Genomic DNA, 18,955 nt, shown 5'->3' with positions numbered 1-18,955 from the left:
TTTAAATATTCATATGTATACCAACACGTATCGCGGATTTGTACTATTTAAAAACTGTTAATCTTAAATAAACAGATAACGTTGGATATGTTCACGTGGAGGGGGTAAAAGCAATAAAATAACCGAGGGTACCACGACGGGGGACTCTCAGTTGATCCATTGGTCTCGTAACGAAAGCAAGCATGCACACGATTCTACGAACTTTTCGCAAAAACAGACACGCACGTTTTGAATGGACAAATGGTCATCCGGCTTCAAAATGCGTCTCTTATCGACCAAACATCTTCACACGATCGTATCACAGCGAAAATGGTGTTTATGGATATAAACCAAAGACACAAAGACACTTTGAAGGTATTTCAAATGATATGTTGATTAACACGTCGAATGTCGTGAGGGGTCACCAGTTACTAACATCATAAATTTAACACTGAACGTCACGCAGGTCACAGATGACCCACGTTGAACTTTTCACTCATGCTGTTTTGATAATTTCGTACGAGAAGAAACGTATTATTGAAATAAAAGTATATTATTCAAATAATTAAAGAGATGCCATTTTCACTGTGGTATTGAACGTGTTAAAGTTCACCTCGCTCTTTCTCTTTCTTTCAGTACCAAAAGAATACTTAGAAACACGATCAAAGAATAGCAATTTTTACAGACTGGTTACCGCATACAGAACACACGGTCACAAACAAGCGAACATTGATCCAGTTGCAACGAAAGTGCCAACACCTCTGGTTGAATTAAAACCAGAAAGATTTGGATTAAATTTGAACGACAAAGTTTCTTTCAGAGGTATTCTAGCAACAGAGAAAGAGGAAGGAACAGTACAAGAAGCATTGCAATTTTTAAATAAAACTTACAGTAGCTCGGTAGGACTGGAGTTTAGTTATCTGGAGGTAACACATCAGCAACTTAACAGAATTTTCTAAACAGAATCATTGTAACTGCTTAATATTGAACAATAAGTATCCACAGTCTATTATTTCTTTGTAGAATATCTGTATAAGTACCTGATTTCTGTTAATATTTACACAGACCGAGGAAGAGAGAGAATGGTTCGCGCAAACCGTAGAAAAAGATTTGGCGAATTCTCTGACGAATGAAACGCGAATTGCCATCGCGAGAGAAATGCTGAAGAGTCAAGCTTTCGATCACTTCTTGGCCATCAGGTTCGTGAGTCTTAAGAGATATGGTGGCGAAGGTGCTGAGAGTATGATGGCATTCTTCCACGAGTTCTTCAAACTATGCGCACACGGTAAACCTTGAATATATATTTCATCATTTAAATACTTGAAAAACATTTACCATATAACTGATAAAATAATATAAACAAGATAAAAAATAAAACCTCCATCTCCATTTATCAATGATGGTATTTAAACTGATTAAATTGTAGATGACTTGAAATACATCGTCCTCTGCATGCCACATCGTGGTCGACTGAATTTTCTTACTGGTATGCTGAATTTCCCGCCAGAGAAATTGTTTAGAAAATTGCGAGGATTTTCTGAATTTCCGGATAACGTGATTACCTCCGGTGACGTGATTAGCCACTTAGTCACTTCAACCGATCTGACAATCGGGGAAAAAAAGCTTCACGTAACGATGCTGCGAAATCCGTCGCATTTAGAGGCGGTGAATCCCGTCTCCATGGGAAAAACTCGAGGAACCATGCAAGCTGTTAAGGATGGAGCCTACAGTGAAGATGCAAATGCATGCTGGAGCGACAAAGTGTTGAACGTCCAAGTAAACCGCTTTAAATTTAAATTAGCCCACAGAGAATATTAAATCAATTCATCTGCGCTTATACTGCACCTTAGGTACACGGAGATGCCGCTTATGCCGCCCAAGGTGTCGATCAAGAATGCTTAGCCTTATCCGCAGTTCCTCACTTTGAAATTGGGGGAACTGTTCATCTGGTAATCAATAATCAACTAGGTTTCACCACTCCAGCCTCCAGAGGAAGATCGTCGAGATATTGCACGGATCTGGCAAAGATGATCTCTGCTCCGGTGATTCACGTAAACGCCGACGATCCTGAGGTGCTCGTATATTCTTCTCATTACACAGTGAAACACCGTGAAAGGGGGAAAGTTTAAATTTGATAAATACATATCATAGATGGTTGTTCGAGCGACCAGAGTAGCTTTCAAGTACCAACGAAAGTTCAGGAAGGACGTTTTCGTCGACTTGAACTGTTTTAGACGATGGGGGCACAACGAATTGGACGATCCTGTCTTCACGAATCCTATTATTTATAAAATTATACACAATCGTCCGTGAGTATTTTAAAATGATTTTAGAATGTATCAGGTATGAAAATAATCTTTTTCCCTTTCCTTTAGGTCCATACCAGATCGATATTTAAAGAAACTGAACGAGGCTAATGTTCTTTCGAAGACAGAAGCTACCAGCATCGTTGAAAATCATAGCGCTCGATTGGATCGAGCACTGAAAGAAGTCGACAGTTATATTCCACAGCCTGTCTACTTCACAGGCTTGTGGAGCGAAATGCGATCGGCTGATGCGTCCGTGACACAGTGGGACACGGGTGTTGATTTAAACCTATTAAGCTTCATTGCCAAAAAAAGTGTTCACGTTCATGACGAGTTGGTGAGAACATATCATATGCTTTAATTCTATCCCAGGGATTATTCTTCTATTTTGACCAATTAAGTGTCACGTCTCACCATACAACAGACAATACATCCTCGGTTAGTGAAAAGTCACATTCAATCCCGATTGAACAAAATAGAGAGTGGTGAACGCTTGGACTGGACCACTGCTGAGGCACTTGCCATTGGTAGTTTGTTATATCAAGGATACAATGTCAGAATAAGTGGACAGGATGTAGGCCGTGGTACATTTTCACAGAGACACGCGATGCTTGTTGATCAGTCTACTGGAGGTAACTGAAAAATGAGTTTCATAGATGAATAAGATGTGATTTCAGGTATCATTCGTAATTTCAGACATACAGATTTCATTAAACTCTATGATAGAGGGTCAAACAGGGAAGCTAGAGTTAGCCAACAGTATTTTATCAGAAGAGGCAGTGCTAGGATATGAATATGGTATGAGTATTGCTGTACCAACGACTTTGACCATTTGGGAGGCACAGTTTGGTGATTTTTTTAATGGAGCACAGATCGTTATTGATACCTTTGTAACCAGTGGAGAAACGAAATGGATGTTAAGCAGTGGTCTGACGATGCTTTTACCTCATGGCTACGACGGTGCTGGTCCTGAACACAGTTCTTGTAGAATTGAAAGATTTTTACAACTCACTGATAGTCAGGAGAATAAACCGGATGGTGATAACGTTAACATGCACGTTACGAATCCTACGACACCTGCTCAGTACTTTCACCTGTTAAGAAGACAAGTAAAATCGATTTTATCAGAAAAATGGTAAATTATATCGTTGTTGCTACAAGTTTATTTTTGTTTCTTCATTTTAGATGGTAAGAAATTTTCGCAAGCCTTTAATAATAGTAGCCCCGAAAATATTGTTACGTCATGCCGCAGCCACGTCCTCGTTAGCGGATATGGGACCACAGACTAAGTTCGAGAACGTTATTGGTATGTTATAAGTGAAAGCAAATAATCTAATTCATTTCTAACTTCTTTCTATACCATGATTTTGACAGGAGATGACAAAGTGAAAGAATCAGAAGTAACTAAGGTGATTCTAGTAACTGGAAAACACTATTACGCTCTTGATGAATACAGAGATAGAACAGTACAGAAAAATGTTGCAATTATTAGGCTAGAAAGCCTGTGCCCCTTTCCTGTTCAAGACTTATTACAAGAGATTGATAAGTATAAACATGCAAAGAGTAAGTATCATGAATAAGTCTTGACATTATTATACGATATTGAAATAAATGTTTTTTGCAGTTTTCATATGGAGTCAAGAAGAGCCGCAAAATATGGGAGCCTGGAGTTTTGTTAAAACTCGTTTTGAAAATCTGTGTGGACGATCAGTGAGTGTTAAATAAATATAAAATTAATACAACATGCATTTGCATTTTTTCTACAATAAAATTATAATTTACAGTTGAAATATTCGGGTCGCGTACCTATGGCTGCACCAGCTGTGGGCGAAGGACAGCTGCATCAACGAGAAGCTCAGGAAGTTATCATTAAACCATTCACTATGAAATGATGTTTATATTATATTACATTTTACTCTGTTTTATTTGTACACGTGATTCAACTGTCCAAAATCACACCTTACTTGCAATTACATCATCACCGTATACTATATTATGAAATAAACTATTTACACATCCTTGAGCAATGATTATGCTACTTCAATATTATCAACAACAAAATATATTCGCAATATGAATATAACGTCAATTACTAATTTTTGACAAAATACTTTTAAAAATTATGCTTTATCCATTAATTTAAATCGGCTTTCCGTCTATTCTCAATGAAAGTTCAAAATACAGATATCGATAAAGGCGAGGATTTTCGTTATTGTTACATGTTAAACACTTTTGTAATGATTTTATAATGAAAATATTACCTGTTCTTTCTTTATAAAAAGTAGCAGTACTAAGTCATAATTATTGTAAAAAGCTAAATTTATATTACAATAACACGATTAATGCAATCAATCCTGGCTAGTATTTTCTGCTTCCAACCGTTCATGTTCTTTTTTAATAAGATCCTTCAATTCCTCCTGTAAAGAAGTAAGTTCAAGTTAATGATATCGGTAATTTTTAAGTCACTATAAAAAATTAATTTAAGCAGTGAAACATACATCCCAACCCAATTTTTCAGCTAATAATTGACAACCGGTATCACAGTCACCTAACCAGGCAACATCGCGACCGGTGCGTGAATCAAAGATTAAGCCTTGCCGCAATCCTAGAAGTCGTGACAAGCGGTCTTGCATTCCCACTTTTTCTTTATTGATCAGTAAACGTGGACAATTTGGTCGAACCCTTAAAGAAAACCCTAATTATAATATTTTAAATAGCAATGGGATTATTTTAACTTCGATCCCTGATGCACACCTATCTACCAAAGATGCAAAAGGATGAACGACCAAACTCGATCCCATGATTATTAAAAGATCTGCTTCTGCAAAATCCCTATCGGCGAGATAATGAAAACGTTCAGGTAACAATTCTCCAAAGAAAACTATGTCAGGTTTTACTACACCCTCGTTACATTCTTCACATTTCGGTATAACACCTTCAATGATTTTTTCTGAAAACAGACACTAAATTTAAAATACAATTTTATTTTAAATAGAAAGATAGAAAATAGAAAAACTACTTTTCATCCATGGAAGAGTGTACGGTGCTCTACATTGAAGGCATCTACCAGTATGGAATGTTCCATGGGCTTCTACTAATTTTTCAGGTGGTAAACCAGCCATTCTCTCTAAAGTATCAATATTTTGTGTATAATGTCTCAAAAGCAATCCCTTCTCCCACAATAGACGAATAAAGTAATGACACGGCGTAGGTTTGAAACCTTCGGGTAAAAGTTCCCGCGCAAGAGCGAAAAAAGGTTCTGGATTTTCCATAAAAAAATCCAATTCAAAAATAGCTTGAGGATGAGGCAAATTGTACTTCTCTAAATTATGATATAGTCCACTTGACGGTGAACGAAAATCAGGAATTCCTGCAGCTACAAACATAGAAAAATTATGTTACATACTCCTTGAAAATACTCCAGAAAAATATTTGTAGAAACTTACACGTGGAGATACCAGCTCCAGCCATGGTAACAATTTTGCAGTTTTCATTTTCCTTTATATATTCCATTATTCCATCTAAGTTAACTTCTCGAAGCACCTTTTGTTGTGATTGCTCGCTATAATCTGATGAATCAAAAAGTCTTAACTTCTGTGCTAGATATCTACGAACTTTTTCCATCTCAGATTCTTCTTCTACCTCTTCTTGTTCTGAAGAACTTTGTACTGATTCCTCATTTGGTTTCTTTTCTAAGGGGTCCAAAAAATTATATTATTAATACATTATTTTAGTTGCTAGATATAAATACATAATCTTGGTTTTTATTACATGCTCATACATTATAAATATCTTAGGTTTGTTAGTTTTTGAAAAATACAACATTATAAAAAAATTAATACATAATGTTCAAATAAACAAATATATTATACTGACTAAAATAAAAATACAAAAATACAGATTTTCTCCAGGGTTTTTGGACGAATAATTGTCGTTGACCGCTGATTAAAGGAAGAACGAGGCGCGAAAACATTTTGATCAACCATAAACAACTATGGTGATACAACTGAAATGTAATTCACTGAAAACACGTGTGTTACAATAATTACCTACAAGCTGCCAACAGTATACAAATTAAAATATGTTGCAATTATAGCATCGAGCAGTAATTCAGCCTTTTAATTCAGCTAACCATTTTATTTAATTAGTGAAATTCCGGGTTTCTATAGATGACAGTTAACCTCTTTCACAAACATGTTGAATTCATTTACATTATATTTTGTAATCCTTTACAACGTAGTGCAAACGTAGAAGCATTATAAAAAATATTAAAAAGTTATAATACAAATTTTATAAACTGATATTAATTTTTAAAAATGGGAATTTCATTAAAAAGTTGTTTTGTAAATTATTTCCTGAAAATCTATGAATTAAAATAGGAAATTCACAATAATACAAAATTATATTTAAGAAAAAGAAAAAATTTTAAGCAATAACATACACGAAACTTGAATTTTGTCATGTTCGACAAATGACAGTTTAGAAACATTACCCTTTTTCGCATCATCGTTATGTTCAGACATGTTTTTAGATTCTTCCGAACTGTCTAGCGACATTTGAGAGAACTTTTGTATATTACAATTGTAATATTATTCATAAATTCATTTGAACATACGATAAAAACACACTATCGAACCATTTCTACGTTCAATATTATTTGTTCAACGAGAGATCATACCCTTCACCGGACGAGTTTTCGTTCGTACTGCGCGTTGGTCCGTTGGTCCCAGTCGGCTCGCGCATGCTTCGACTGCGCATGTTTCGTCTACGCAAGCGCCTAATGGCACACGCAGTATATCTAGCGTCTGTGAGTATTCGGTATACTCTTCGACCTCTAATGTTATCATTTATTTTCTCTGTTATATATTTTGTCCACCGTATATATTACACGAACGTAATGCGCTAGGTAGTTACAGATAAGAGTAGAGGGCGTCTCTGAGCTGCGCAGAACAGGTATGTTCTCTTATTGAACGAATAATAAATATATTTGGAAATAACTATATAAAATAGTACACATTCGTTACATTAATTTTTAATGATAACCGTTTTTCTATTGTAATCTCTATTATTTTTGTAATAAATGAAAGGATAAAATTCAGAGATGATGTTTTCAAAATAGTTACCGTATCTTTATAAATTGAGATATTTATTTCCATCATAAAAACATATCCTTAGAAATAACATGTATAAAATTTTATTTATATTATTGAGCTTTTTTGGATGCATCAACTCCTAAGATCTTACGCCTCTGGGCAAACATGTGTAAATATAATTGTGGGAAAACTGTAACAAGAAAAAAGAGAAAGATAGATTTAGAATTAAAATATTATATTATATAAATATAAAAAATTATGTTTGAAATACTTACCAGGAATATAGGTCAGTCCTACAATTATCAGAGTAATATAATAACTAAAAGTAAAATTACATGCATTAGGAAGTATGTAACTCCAGGCCTCTGGGTGAGAACCTGCATACTTTATAGCTGCATATAAACATAACAGTTCTCCAGTTACACCAATAGGATATAATATGATAAATAATGTATACCTATAACAACAGAAATATTAGCTTCAAATTATTAATATAAAACACATTCTGTGATTTTTTAAATTCCATACCTTAACCATGTAAGAAAATATGGTACAGAACCACTGAGATTCATAAAGTAAAACAGATATCGAATTATTTCTGTTATTGACCATGCTAAAATGGCCAATGGCAAGCCAGGTGATGATGCTGCATGTTCATATGGAGTTGCTAACAATACAGCACTTACAATTATCACACGACTAAAAACTTGAAAAACTGTTAGCATAGGGTTTGATTTAACTAGACCAGTTGCTGCATGTATTATCTGTAATGCAAATAAAGTTCAATCTTATTTTCTTTTTTTTTTTAAAGCAGTCGCATTAAAATTTAATACTTACCTCCAAAAAAGCAGCATGTTGAAAAATAATAACTGGCCATTTAACATTACGCCATAAGTTTGGTTCTGACACAGTAAAATCATTTATCAGAAATTTATAAAGTATGTAACTCCAGCTGCAAACATAAATAGTTTTATACATTTTTTGCATTACATATTTATTTTTAATTACAATTACGTTATGACGATAAAAAAAATGTAATATTTCATTTTAAATCACAAGTGTATTTGAATTAAAACGAGAAAATAAACCTTCTTTCTATCACTTAATCAGTTTGTTAGATATGTACGTAAATTGTATACTTACCCAAAAACTTGGATAAGATTATAAGCTTTCAAGTAAAGTGTTGCAACGTTACTTGGTTTTTTAGATTTCATATTTGTACGTGAATTATTTAAAACAGAACTAAGAAACAGTACTTATTGCTTTTGCGATGAACGTTTCAAATTCATCGCATATACTGGACGTAGAATATCGAAACTGACGAAATTATACGCGACGTGCTATATGTATATACTTCCCACAGGAACGTATCAACTACTGTTCATATCATGGTTGAATCAATCTTTTTTATTTCTTCTAACTCTTTGATACTGTTACATTAAAAATAAGTTTTCATGTTTTCGCGGCCGTCATGTTTTAGCTGATCTAACGCTGATAAAATGCTATTGCAATTATGTTACTTCAATTTTTATTTCGTATATATTAAAAATTATTCGGCAGAACAAGTTTTATAATATACAGTGTAAATTATGCAATGAAATACTTATTCCACACAACCAGTTTTACCTTGACCATCTCGAGCCAGTTTCTTTCGAACTTGTTATTCAAGTTATGCCTAAGAGAAAATAATACAAGAAATATTACTGAACAGTAACTTATACAGAAAATATGCTTATATTGATTGCGGTCAATATTCATCGACATGAATTTGAAAAAATACTTCTGATATTTATTTAGAATATTTAGAAACAGTTATGAAATTTTTGCTGTATATTATATGGTTGTAAAAACTGAAGTGTAGCAGTCGACAGTTCCTTTAAATTTATACACATATTCTATACATCTTACACATTTCTGTTTCATCAATGTTAAAATATATTAAAAAGTAAAAAGATATTTTCACAACTGCATATCATTTTATACCGGAAACCGTTTTTCTAACTACATCCCTGGTTTTTTGGATCAAAGTTCAACATACTATAATGAATTCAGAAGGAAAATGAATGCGACGTCTAATGTTTAATCAGCACTTATTATAATTAGGTTTTTAACGCGTCTCAGAATTATAATCATATTAATAATGTAATAAACTTGAATACAATGTGTATATATTTTTTCAAATTAAAATGTTTTCTTCAATCATTAAATAAATATTTAATTATTTATATCCCTACACGCGAGTTCTCAAATTACGTCGTCATTTCTAAACAGAATGCAAAAAAATTTGAAGGACATGTCCAGGAAGCCCTAAAGAATCGTAGTCTGGTCCTTATATTATCCAAATCCTCAAACAATTATAAAATATTGAAATTTATGTGTATCAACCGTCAAGAAAATGGCGATCGGACTCACCTGCATCAATTTATTCGTCATATAAACATTTCTGTCAATAGTTTGTCCAAATGGGTACCAGACTACCATTCTTTGGGTCGGATAGAATAAAACGAGCACCCAAGGGATGATGTATAAGTCTCCAGGAAGAAGTAATTTGAGAACTACGATTTCGTTGATTGTTCATTCGCGAAAGACGTCAAAAAGGTAAAACAGACCAGAAATTTAGTTCCTCGTTTTTTCTGTAGGGCGCAGTTCGTTCGTTTTCTACGCTCGATCGCACGCTCATTCACAGCTCGTATACATATGTGAATATCTATGCGTCGACCGAATCGATTGATTATAATTTTTGTACATATTAACATTTCGCTTATGCATACATTGCACATAAGTGTCAAAATTTATATCTGTAATAATATGTTCTTAAATATTTCGTATCAAAATCACGCCATAGGAAAGTGTTATTAAGGCAATATTCCCCTTTATTTATTACATAATTACAATAATATAAAATATAATACAAGACGGGTGTTGCTAAAAACAGTACAGTATTCGATTTTTTCGCTGATATTTATTGTATGAACGATTCCATTACGATTAACATTACAGTTTCGAAACTTCTACCAATGGCTGTGATTGGTCGCCCCATGTTGGCGTCCTCTCATTTCGACCAATCAGGTTTATCGTTGTAGGGTGCAATGCGCGGAGTGTGGGGGCGTGCAACAGTCGTCTTGAAGCTTCGTCCGTTTGGCACGTGTCTGCAACAGGTAAGATTAAATTATCTTTAAATACTAAATTAAATTGCCGATCGGATGTTAAAAGTACAAAAAACAGAAAGAAACATCGAAGAGAAGTCTGAATTCTTGATCTTTAACATTAATTCGGCGTTTTCTTCACAAATACATGAGTTGAAAATTTTTGCTCTCGCCGGGAATGTACAATAAGCGTGGAACTGCAGAATCTGAATTATTTTCTCTTTTATATCGTTAAATCCCTAAACATTATCGAGTGTTTTTCATATTGTTTCACACAATTTGCTATTTTTAATTTAATAACGTCTTTTCTTGAGCATCGTAATATTGTTCCTGTTTAGACGTGTTCGTGTACTTGCTTAGGTATCGGCCGATAGCAGAATATACCGAACATTGCCGAGTGTTGTCGAAGTGCTGACCGGTCTACGATGGGAAGGAAGGTCTCGCCATTGCTCTCTCGAGCGTCGAAGTGAGAAGACGTGTCGAGATCAGGCTCCCGTATAAGCAATACAAAAGTACGCATAGTCTACTTATTTAAATAATTTGCACAAATTATCGACTTCGATCGTTTGTTTATTTGTTGGTTAAATTTAATTTGCATAAATTTTTATTTTTTATTTGTTACAGATATTTATTTGATTTCAAAAAGGCGCCATGGGATACGACGCCATTGATATTGGTTCGAAATATAATTTTGTAAAGGGTATATAATATAATTGGTAACGTTTTAATTTATTATAATCAATTATTAACATTTATTATTGCTTTTTTTGAGTCGTTGTTAAGTGTAAGCATTTTTAATAATTAATTGGTACTAAAGTCGAGGAAGAAAAAATTAGAATTTTGTTTTTATCAATTGATACAGAAAGTATCATTAATATTTCATTTTATTAGATAATTTCGTCTAGTATTTTAATAGATTTGTTTTAAATTAGAACAAAATTGAAATAATTCGTATTTTACTGCAAATGATTGCTTCTCTTCTGCAATTATAAATTATTTTAAACAATCTATTTTTGTTAAATCGTAGTAATTATATTATAATATCCAGTTTTCGATGCAAGTTTAAATTAAAATAGAATCACGTTTTTAAATCACATGCTGTTTAAGCATGATTAATTATTGGATTTTGCTTATTGAAAAGAATTAGATAATTTATAAATTACGAGGGTAATAGAATTTCCAATAATTTTTAATATGCTTACAATCTTAACAACAAAAATCCACTGCTTTAATAAAATAGTTTATTATATGTATTTAACAATGATTTTTTATCCTTGTAATATTCATTGGAATAATTATCAACAATTATTTAATACATTTCGTTATTACGAGATAATCTAGGATCAATATTCAACTTCAATAATATTCGTGTTCATTGATATTTCCATTTACACATAACAATATTTCCTTAACGAATGCTCAATAAGAAGAATGTTGGTTTTGTTTTGTATATTTCCACCCATCCCCAACCTCCTCACTAATCTTCTCTTCCAGGAATTGTTGTGGCCGCGCGCAAGGCGGTCGGTAGAGTCAGTGTTTGTGCGAACATATTTCCAATGTTATGATTTTTTCAAGGGTGAACTGGCCCTGAATAGAGTTGCGTTTGTACAATTAGGAATCACGCGAAAGTAGAGTCAGTGTTTGCTGCGTATTATAAAATATTTTCTAGAGTATCGCGGCTCTGCTTTTTCCTTTTTCATCGTGAAAGTAGAGTCACTACAATTGTTCGCCGGAAATTATTCACGGTCGCGTTACTATTTTTATTTTTAATTTTTTTTTTTAATTGCTCGATATATCCGGAATTAGAGTCAAAGCACCACTGAAGAGGAGTCTTGGGCGTTGCTCCATAAGGAAAGAGTGTAAGTATCTTATTACTTTATTTAATTCATTTTAATTGAAATAGAATAATTTACAATTTCAGTACTTGATAATTTGCAAAATTAACCGTAATTCTTTTTTGTTTTGTTACAGATGAATTTTTTTATTTTGCCGAGTTCCTGGATATCCTGATGATGGCTTTCTTCACGACTTCCGTCTTGGTACGTCACTTAATTGCTTTTTATTAAAATAGAATAATTTTCAATTTCAACACTTGATAATTGAGATTTCTTTTTAATTGCTAATATTTTATAAAATTCAATTTCATATATAATTTTATTAGAATAAAAATTGATAATTTTCAAAATTAACCGTAATTCTTCTTTTTTTGTTACAGATGAATCTTCTCCTACAAGGCAGCCTCCTACCTGGTGTTGTCCATCCTTCTACTTGACTGTCGGAAGAAGAGTATATCTGCGAACGGTAAGTCGCATGTTTTATGGTTCCTCTGGTGCCCAATCATGTCGTAGGACGAATGGTCCGAATCGACACGGGTTACCGGTTGTATACGTGGTTAGCGAGCACAGTGACCATGGGTATGCTTGTACCCATGTGTAGTAACATTTTTATTGTGTTTTATTTCATTTAGTTCAGGCTAGGTCTTCTTGCACTTCGCGTTTAAATATTATTTCTATTCCACATATTCCAATAGATATTTATGAAATATTTGAATGCTTTTAAATATTCATGATACAATTTTATAATAAAACGTGGAATATGAAATATTTTCAAATTAAGTAAATACAGAAACAATTTTATTTAGTTTTTCTTTAAAGGAGAAGTCAGAAACCATCTGATTTAATTATCATAAAGATTCAAATCGATATAATATTGGTTTTATAATATGTATACTAGATATACATATTAATTATGCTTTTACATTAATTTAATTACATTTTATATATTGTAAATTCAAATATAATTTGAGAATTTTTTCCGAGTAGTAAAGTTCAATTCCTTCTATAGCGAAATTTAACTTATTTACATGTTCATAAAAAAATGAACAATTTATGTGCAAGAAGACAATTCGTGACGGGTAGATTTCCAAGCCAGAGTGATCTATTTCAACACATTTTGCGTAGTCTTGAAAATTCACTCTGAGGAGGGAGTCGCCCGAGGATGTTTTATTAATTTTCAGAATAAATTCTTGTTTCATTGCAAAAGAATTCATAATTAGAGACATTAAATTCTTTTTTATTAGAATTTTGCATTTCTTAAATTAGTGTTGCGAAAAATTTCCAGCGCGAGAGTAAATATGACGATGTACTGACTAGTATTCGGTGGGAATCCTTTTGGTATTTAAACTCAATCCTTTTTATTATTTAATTAATCAAATTAGTTACAAGGATTCCGCGGCCTGAGACCGTGAACACCATCTCATGGGAGACAAACCCATGCATTACTAGGCCTTTGCAGGCGCAGCTTTAGAATACGGAACATATGAAAATATGTTACCATATTCTAAAGTGTAGTCCTTTTGTCTATACTATGGGCGTCCGTCAATCTGACACCGTTGGATGCAACGTGTTGGACGGGCGGGTAGCGCTCTTAGCGAAGGGGTGCATCCTGTCCTGGCGTTACGACGTCCAGGCGGGGTGGGTGGTATGTAGCGTCTGGCGTATGAACTAGGGGGCGTGAGACCCTTCGTTGCCAGCTGATATTAGCAGTGCACCATGTTTGCGTCATAGTTGCTCTATTTTACTTTTCAGTATTTGTTCTTAAAGCTTTATATTTACAAAGTCGAGTCACTTTTGTTAAATTAAAATAGTGAAATATTAGCCCGTTAGATGTTTATGTACTAATCATGTTTGTAGATCAGGATTTTCAGATTTAACCCCTTCCGTGTTTATTGCCAAAGCCCATTCACGTGCCCAGGTGCTACTTGGATGGGTAGAGGCAATGGGCACGATGACCTAGTTCATAAGAATAATAATTAATAAGCGGCTGGCATTGTGTTAGTATATCGTGCACGACGTAATCTCCACATATGGTGTGTGTGTTTTTAGGCTGTGGGATTGCGTCGGTTTAATAACTTTTTCATTTAACTTTTAATTTGAAATAATATTTTATTCAACAAGATGTACGATGAACGTATAAACCAAATACTATTGTTATCATTACTATTACCATGATTATTACCATTACTATGAAATATTCTATATCAAAGTAGTTAATTAAATTTTGTAATTATCATTATACGCAATGATTGCTAGCCTTGCCAGACGATTTCAGTGAAAAATGGTACGTACCGTAGAGTGTGATGTGAGATGAAACTCGGGTGACGGAGGCGTCCCGGGACGTTCTCTCTAGTTTAGGCTCTTGCGCCCGGGTGGAGTGTATGGGGGTCGTGGAATGAATTTTTGTGAGAATGTGACTTTGCCCTTTTTAAATATAGCGTTAGGTAGGTAGGTAGTATACCTTCTGGTGTGTGTGATAGATTGTAGGTAGGTAGGACCGGGACAGGTTGTCACAGTCTCTTGGTCGGGTAGGCACGATTTCGCGTGATCAACCTGTACCCGGAATATATTTGAAGAATTGACGATACGATCGATACGAACGGAGTATGCCGTTCGCCTTCTATCTATCTGTACAATTTTTCAAAGTTTTGGCGACTTCATAAGTCGTCATACGCGATCGCGATGGCACGAAACGCACAAGTTCTGCTCGAGCACGGCACGTGTGCACAAACAACGACTTATATAAAGTCCTTTTTCGTCCACGTGTCAATTAGAGTTTCGCGATTGTTCTTTTTTGTTGATTGTTTTTTTTTTTTGTTTTGCGAATTTGCAAGTCTCGAGCTTTAGATATAAGTTTCAGGTGGGTGGACCGCCCGAAGAAAGAAAAGGCTATATGCCGAAGCGCCCCGACAAACTGTCTTTCAAGAGGGGAACCACTAATGATTTTGCATCCTTTTGCAAAAAAGGATGGGAAATCATTATCGTTACTACTTTGTCACTGTGCTTGCCTGTAGTTGTAGTTTTGTAATTGCAGGAGAAGAGGGGGCCCGTGACCCCCATGATTTTGGGCAAATCGCGTTTTCAATTTAGTGTTGCGAATATTGACCACGGTTCAATTTAGTGTTGCGAATGAATATCGATCACGGTTCAATTTAATGTTGCGTATGCATGATTATCGCGATTTTCATTTAATGATGCGAACTTTAAATATCGCGTTTCTTTCTTGCATTGCTTTAAAATAGAATTTAACTTTTCAATGTTGATTGCTTTAAGATTTTTGAGAGTTTTGCTTTTTAATGTTGATTGCTTTAGTGTTGCGAGTAAAAAATTCACGGTTTGAGAATCCCCATTTTTTGCATTTTAATTGCATGTCTATTAAAGATAGCGTTGCGAATGATATTAGCGCGATTGTTTCCCAGTGTTGCGACTTATAAATACGCGATTGCTTTGCATTAGTTTATAGAGTTCCCTGCTAATTAGTGTTGCGGTAATGAATATTCGCGTTTTGCATTAGAGTTGCGATATACGATGAAATGCCCAAAAACGATCCAGTGGAGTTGCCATGGTCCATAAGGCAGCTATGGACCAGCTGCCGTGATACAGCCTTGGATTGGCTGTACCCCTTTCTTAGATTAGTGTTGCGTCTTACAAAATTCGGTAGATTTGAGTAGAGTTGCGTTACAGTTCGCGTTTTCTCTTTTTTTCTTTTTTTCAGCTTAGCGTTGCGTATAATGGAGCAGCCTTTACGCGTACGCTTTTGTACATATTATATAATTAATGAAATTAGTGTTGCGAGTAAAAAATTCACGGATTGAGAATCCCCCTTTTCTGCATTTTAATTGTATGTCTGTTAAAGATAGTGTTGCGAATGACATTAGCGCGATTGTTTCCCAGTGTTGCGACTTATAAATACGCGATTGCTTTGCATTAGTTTATAGAGTTTCCTGCTAATTAGTGTTGCGGTAATGAATATTCGCGTTTTGCATTAGAAATGCCCAAAAACGATCCAGTGGAGTTGCCATAGTCCATAAGGCAGCTATGGACCAGCTGCCGTGGTACAGCCTTGGATTGGCTGTACCCCTTTTTTAGATTAGCGTTGCGTCTTACAAAAATCGGTAGATTTGAGTAGTGTTGCGTTACAGTTCGCGTTTTCTCTTTTTTTCTTTTTTTCAGCTTAGCGTTGCGCATACTGAAGCAGCCTTTACGCGTACGCGTGAATTTGTACATATTATATAAATAATGAAATTAGTGTTGCGAATGAATTCGCGATTGTTAATTAGTGGAAGTAACTATGACTCACATTCGGTGGGAGTCCTTTTAAGGATTCCGCGGCCTGAGACCGTGAACACCATCTCATGGGAGACAAACCCATGCATTACTAGGCCTTTGCAGGCGCAGCTTTAGAATACGGAACATATGAAAATATGTTACCATATTCTAAAGTGTAGTCCTTTTGTCTATACTATGGGCGTCCGTCAATCTGACACCGTTGGATGCAACGTGTTGGACGGGCGGGTAGCGCTCTTAGCGAAGGGGTGCATCCTGTCCTGGCGTTACGACGTCCAGGCGGGGTGGGTGGTATGTAGCGTCTGGCGTATGAACTAGGGGGCGTGAGACCCTTCGTTGCCAGCCGGTGTTTTGTCATAGTTCAGAATGTTTGCAATTTTGAAATTAGTGTTGCGTGTGATTTCGGTTTGTTTTATAGGGTTTGCTTAGGGATTGCTCTTATGGGCAGTCAAACTTTTCTTTTCAGGTTCCCCTGTACCCTCCCTCCCACTGCCCCGCCCCCATTCTTTTTTCTTCCCTTATTTCAATTTTGAAAATTTTGAGCATTCGGTTATTGGAAATACTGTTAAGTAATATATGAATTTAATGTTTTCAGGATATTATTAGATACGATAAAGTTTTAAATAGAACTTTATTCAAAGTTTTATTTAAAATGGAAATTCATTTTATTTTTTGATGATTGGTGATAATTTATTTCAAGGAATATTTGTTCATTCGAGATAGCTTATTAAATTTTAATTCTACTTTAATTAAACAAAAGTAGTGGATAATTGTTGTTCGAGTTGTTTAGTTTTAATTTTTGATCGCGATGTTTTGTTTCAAGCTTGGGGAGAAGCTAATTAAATTACTTTTATAAATTTTCAAATTTTTTTCCTGAATAGCAAGATCCACTCGTGATTTTTTTTAGGTTTTTCCATTTACAATAATTTTGCATTGAAAAGTGTATTGAATAATATAATGTAATAAAGTCGAGTAGAGTCGTGCTTGTACATATTATATATTGCAGTAAAAGACAGTTATTTTAATTAAAATATTGTGTGCTATTTGTCGTGAAATGAACGAATATTAAATACAATAAAATGAAATAATTAATGTTCTTAACTCAAATCACTTAACTCAAATATATATTTTTCTGAATTTTTTTCTCATTATTTTGGTACTGAATTTTGCTTTAAATTCATATTTCGTATCAAATTGATTTTGAATTATTAACAACCACTCTGACATTTATAAAATTTTATTGTTACTAATGTATCTTCTTTCCAGCTATTAATTTTTCTTTGTCTTTTTCTGGATTCAATTAATCAGTTTCTGTTACAGAGAAATATCTTTATAGGAAGTATGAAATAATAATATCGGATAATCGACTGGAAGAAATGTAATATAAAATCTATCGTCCATAAATGGAGTTCAATGTTTCCAATTAAGTAAAACAAGGTGAAAATGATTCGTATAAGTGGTAATATTTGAACCGTACTATTTTCGAAAATTGTATTTAATCCTTTTCTGTTTCTTTCAGGCAGGTTGTAAATTTATGATTAAGGCTACATTAGCCTTATTATTTTCTTAAATTATGCTTAATCCTTTTGGGTTTTATTTTAGGAAGTATTCTGGTGAGGACAACAAAATCAACAAATTCATTGGACTTAGTTATGTATATAGTCATTAAGATATAATCGTCAAACACTGCAGTGTTTAATTAGGAAGCGTTAGATTTAAGCGAATTTTTAATATAATTACGAGCGCTTGTATAGGTAGATATTCTTAGTAATATAAGTATAGTAGGACAAATATGCAATTGCATATTTATTAATTACAGATCTGTAATCAAAATCAAAATTAAAAAATATTGAGATAGGAATAAAAAGCAAAAATCTACGGAAATATATGTATAGATAAGTAGATAGGTAGGTAGTGAATAAAAATAATGCTCCTTTTGTTGTTCGTTTGCATAACAGTCAAAAACGTTTTGCAAATGTGCATCAAGAGGATGATGGTATTAAATAAAAATAAAAATTTGCATAAATGGAGGGTGGATGGGATGAGGTAGGGCGGGTCTCCACCCGCAGCAACCTCCCCGTGGTGAGACCTGGGCAATCGTTATTATTTGATGACTAATTAATAACTGTATCATTATTTCTATGGTATATTTATTAATTATGCAGCAAATAATACGAGCGAATTGGCTGCGAAAATGCTTTTTTTCTATTTAATTGCTGTTATATTTTTTTCAGGAACTATGTCTTTAAGATTCTGAAGTGTACCACATTGCAAATACAATTTTATGGAAAGAGAATTAATAATAATGA

General features: G+C 34.1%; 4 protein-coding genes and 2 long non-coding RNA genes across 12 annotated transcripts in view; 3 read left to right on the top strand and 3 right to left on the bottom strand.

Annotated features, from left to right (window-relative positions):
* The window catches only part of LOC114880366 (cell growth regulator with RING finger domain protein 1-like), a 28,746-nt gene extending 27,618 nt beyond the window's left edge, over window positions 1-1,128 (bottom strand). Inside the window, exons 1-2 of the mRNA XM_029196301.2 lie at window positions 1,020-1,128; window positions 870-934 (exon numbers count right to left, since the gene is read on the bottom strand). The gene's annotated coding sequence lies outside the window, so the exon portion shown is untranslated. The remainder of the gene's footprint in view (window positions 1-869; window positions 935-1,019) is intronic.
* Window positions 83-4,315, top strand: LOC114880363 (probable 2-oxoglutarate dehydrogenase E1 component DHKTD1 homolog, mitochondrial). Its single transcript, XM_029196289.2, has 13 exons — window positions 83-354; window positions 616-905; window positions 1,045-1,264; window positions 1,406-1,755; window positions 1,830-2,051; window positions 2,131-2,288; window positions 2,355-2,622; window positions 2,710-2,917; window positions 2,982-3,394; window positions 3,471-3,591; window positions 3,660-3,848; window positions 3,910-3,995; window positions 4,070-4,315. The coding sequence occupies exons 1-13, from the start codon at window positions 183-185 to the stop codon at window positions 4,175-4,177; spliced, it is 2,805 nt and encodes a 934-aa protein (XP_029052122.1). The 5' UTR covers window positions 83-182; the 3' UTR covers window positions 4,178-4,315.
* LOC114880365 (NAD-dependent protein deacetylase Sirt2) lies at window positions 4,163-7,481 on the bottom strand. Of its 7 annotated transcripts, XM_046286291.1 has the most exons (7): window positions 6,727-7,054; window positions 6,335-6,640; window positions 5,732-5,977; window positions 5,305-5,661; window positions 5,040-5,235; window positions 4,784-4,967; window positions 4,163-4,702 (listed from the first exon to the last, which is right to left on the bottom strand). In XM_046286291.1, the coding sequence occupies exons 3-7, from the start codon at window positions 5,907-5,909 to the stop codon at window positions 4,634-4,636; spliced, it is 984 nt and encodes a 327-aa protein (XP_046142247.1). In that variant the 5' UTR covers window positions 5,910-5,977; window positions 6,335-6,640; window positions 6,727-7,054; the 3' UTR covers window positions 4,163-4,633. The 7 variants fall into 7 exon arrangements, with proteins under 7 accessions (XP_046142247.1, XP_029052130.1, XP_029052125.1 ...); XM_029196297.2 differs by lacking the exons at window positions 6,335-6,640; window positions 6,727-7,054 and adding an exon at window positions 7,409-7,481; XM_029196292.2 differs by lacking the exon at window positions 6,335-6,640 and having other exon boundaries at window positions 6,964-7,243.
* Window positions 7,413-9,947, bottom strand: LOC114880368 (very-long-chain (3R)-3-hydroxyacyl-CoA dehydratase hpo-8). Its single transcript, XM_029196303.2, has 6 exons — window positions 9,791-9,947; window positions 8,522-9,053; window positions 8,216-8,330; window positions 7,907-8,142; window positions 7,654-7,835; window positions 7,413-7,568 (listed from the first exon to the last, which is right to left on the bottom strand). The coding sequence occupies exons 2-6, from the start codon at window positions 8,590-8,592 to the stop codon at window positions 7,489-7,491; spliced, it is 684 nt and encodes a 227-aa protein (XP_029052136.1). The 5' UTR covers window positions 8,593-9,053; window positions 9,791-9,947; the 3' UTR covers window positions 7,413-7,488.
* Window positions 9,948-10,387: 440 nt separating this feature from the next.
* Window positions 10,388-11,307, top strand: LOC123987878. The gene is made up of 3 exons (XR_006829518.1): window positions 10,388-10,536; window positions 10,885-11,036; window positions 11,149-11,307. It is a non-coding gene; the product is annotated as an uncharacterized LOC123987878 (long non-coding RNA).
* A 951-nt stretch (window positions 11,308-12,258) lies between these two features.
* On the top strand, window positions 12,259-12,804 carry LOC123987881. The gene is made up of 3 exons (XR_006829520.1): window positions 12,259-12,383; window positions 12,496-12,563; window positions 12,740-12,804. It is a non-coding gene; the product is annotated as an uncharacterized LOC123987881 (long non-coding RNA).
* The last annotated feature ends 6,151 nt before the right edge of the window (window positions 12,805-18,955 follow it).

The sequence above is a fragment of the Osmia bicornis genome, chromosome 6, assembly GCF_907164935.1.
Source record: "Osmia bicornis bicornis chromosome 6, iOsmBic2.1, whole genome shotgun sequence".
NCBI classification, from domain to species: domain Eukaryota; kingdom Metazoa; phylum Arthropoda; class Insecta; order Hymenoptera; family Megachilidae; genus Osmia; species Osmia bicornis.
Note: the sequence above shows the minus strand (reverse complement) of the source record. Positions and strands in the feature narration are given on the sequence as shown.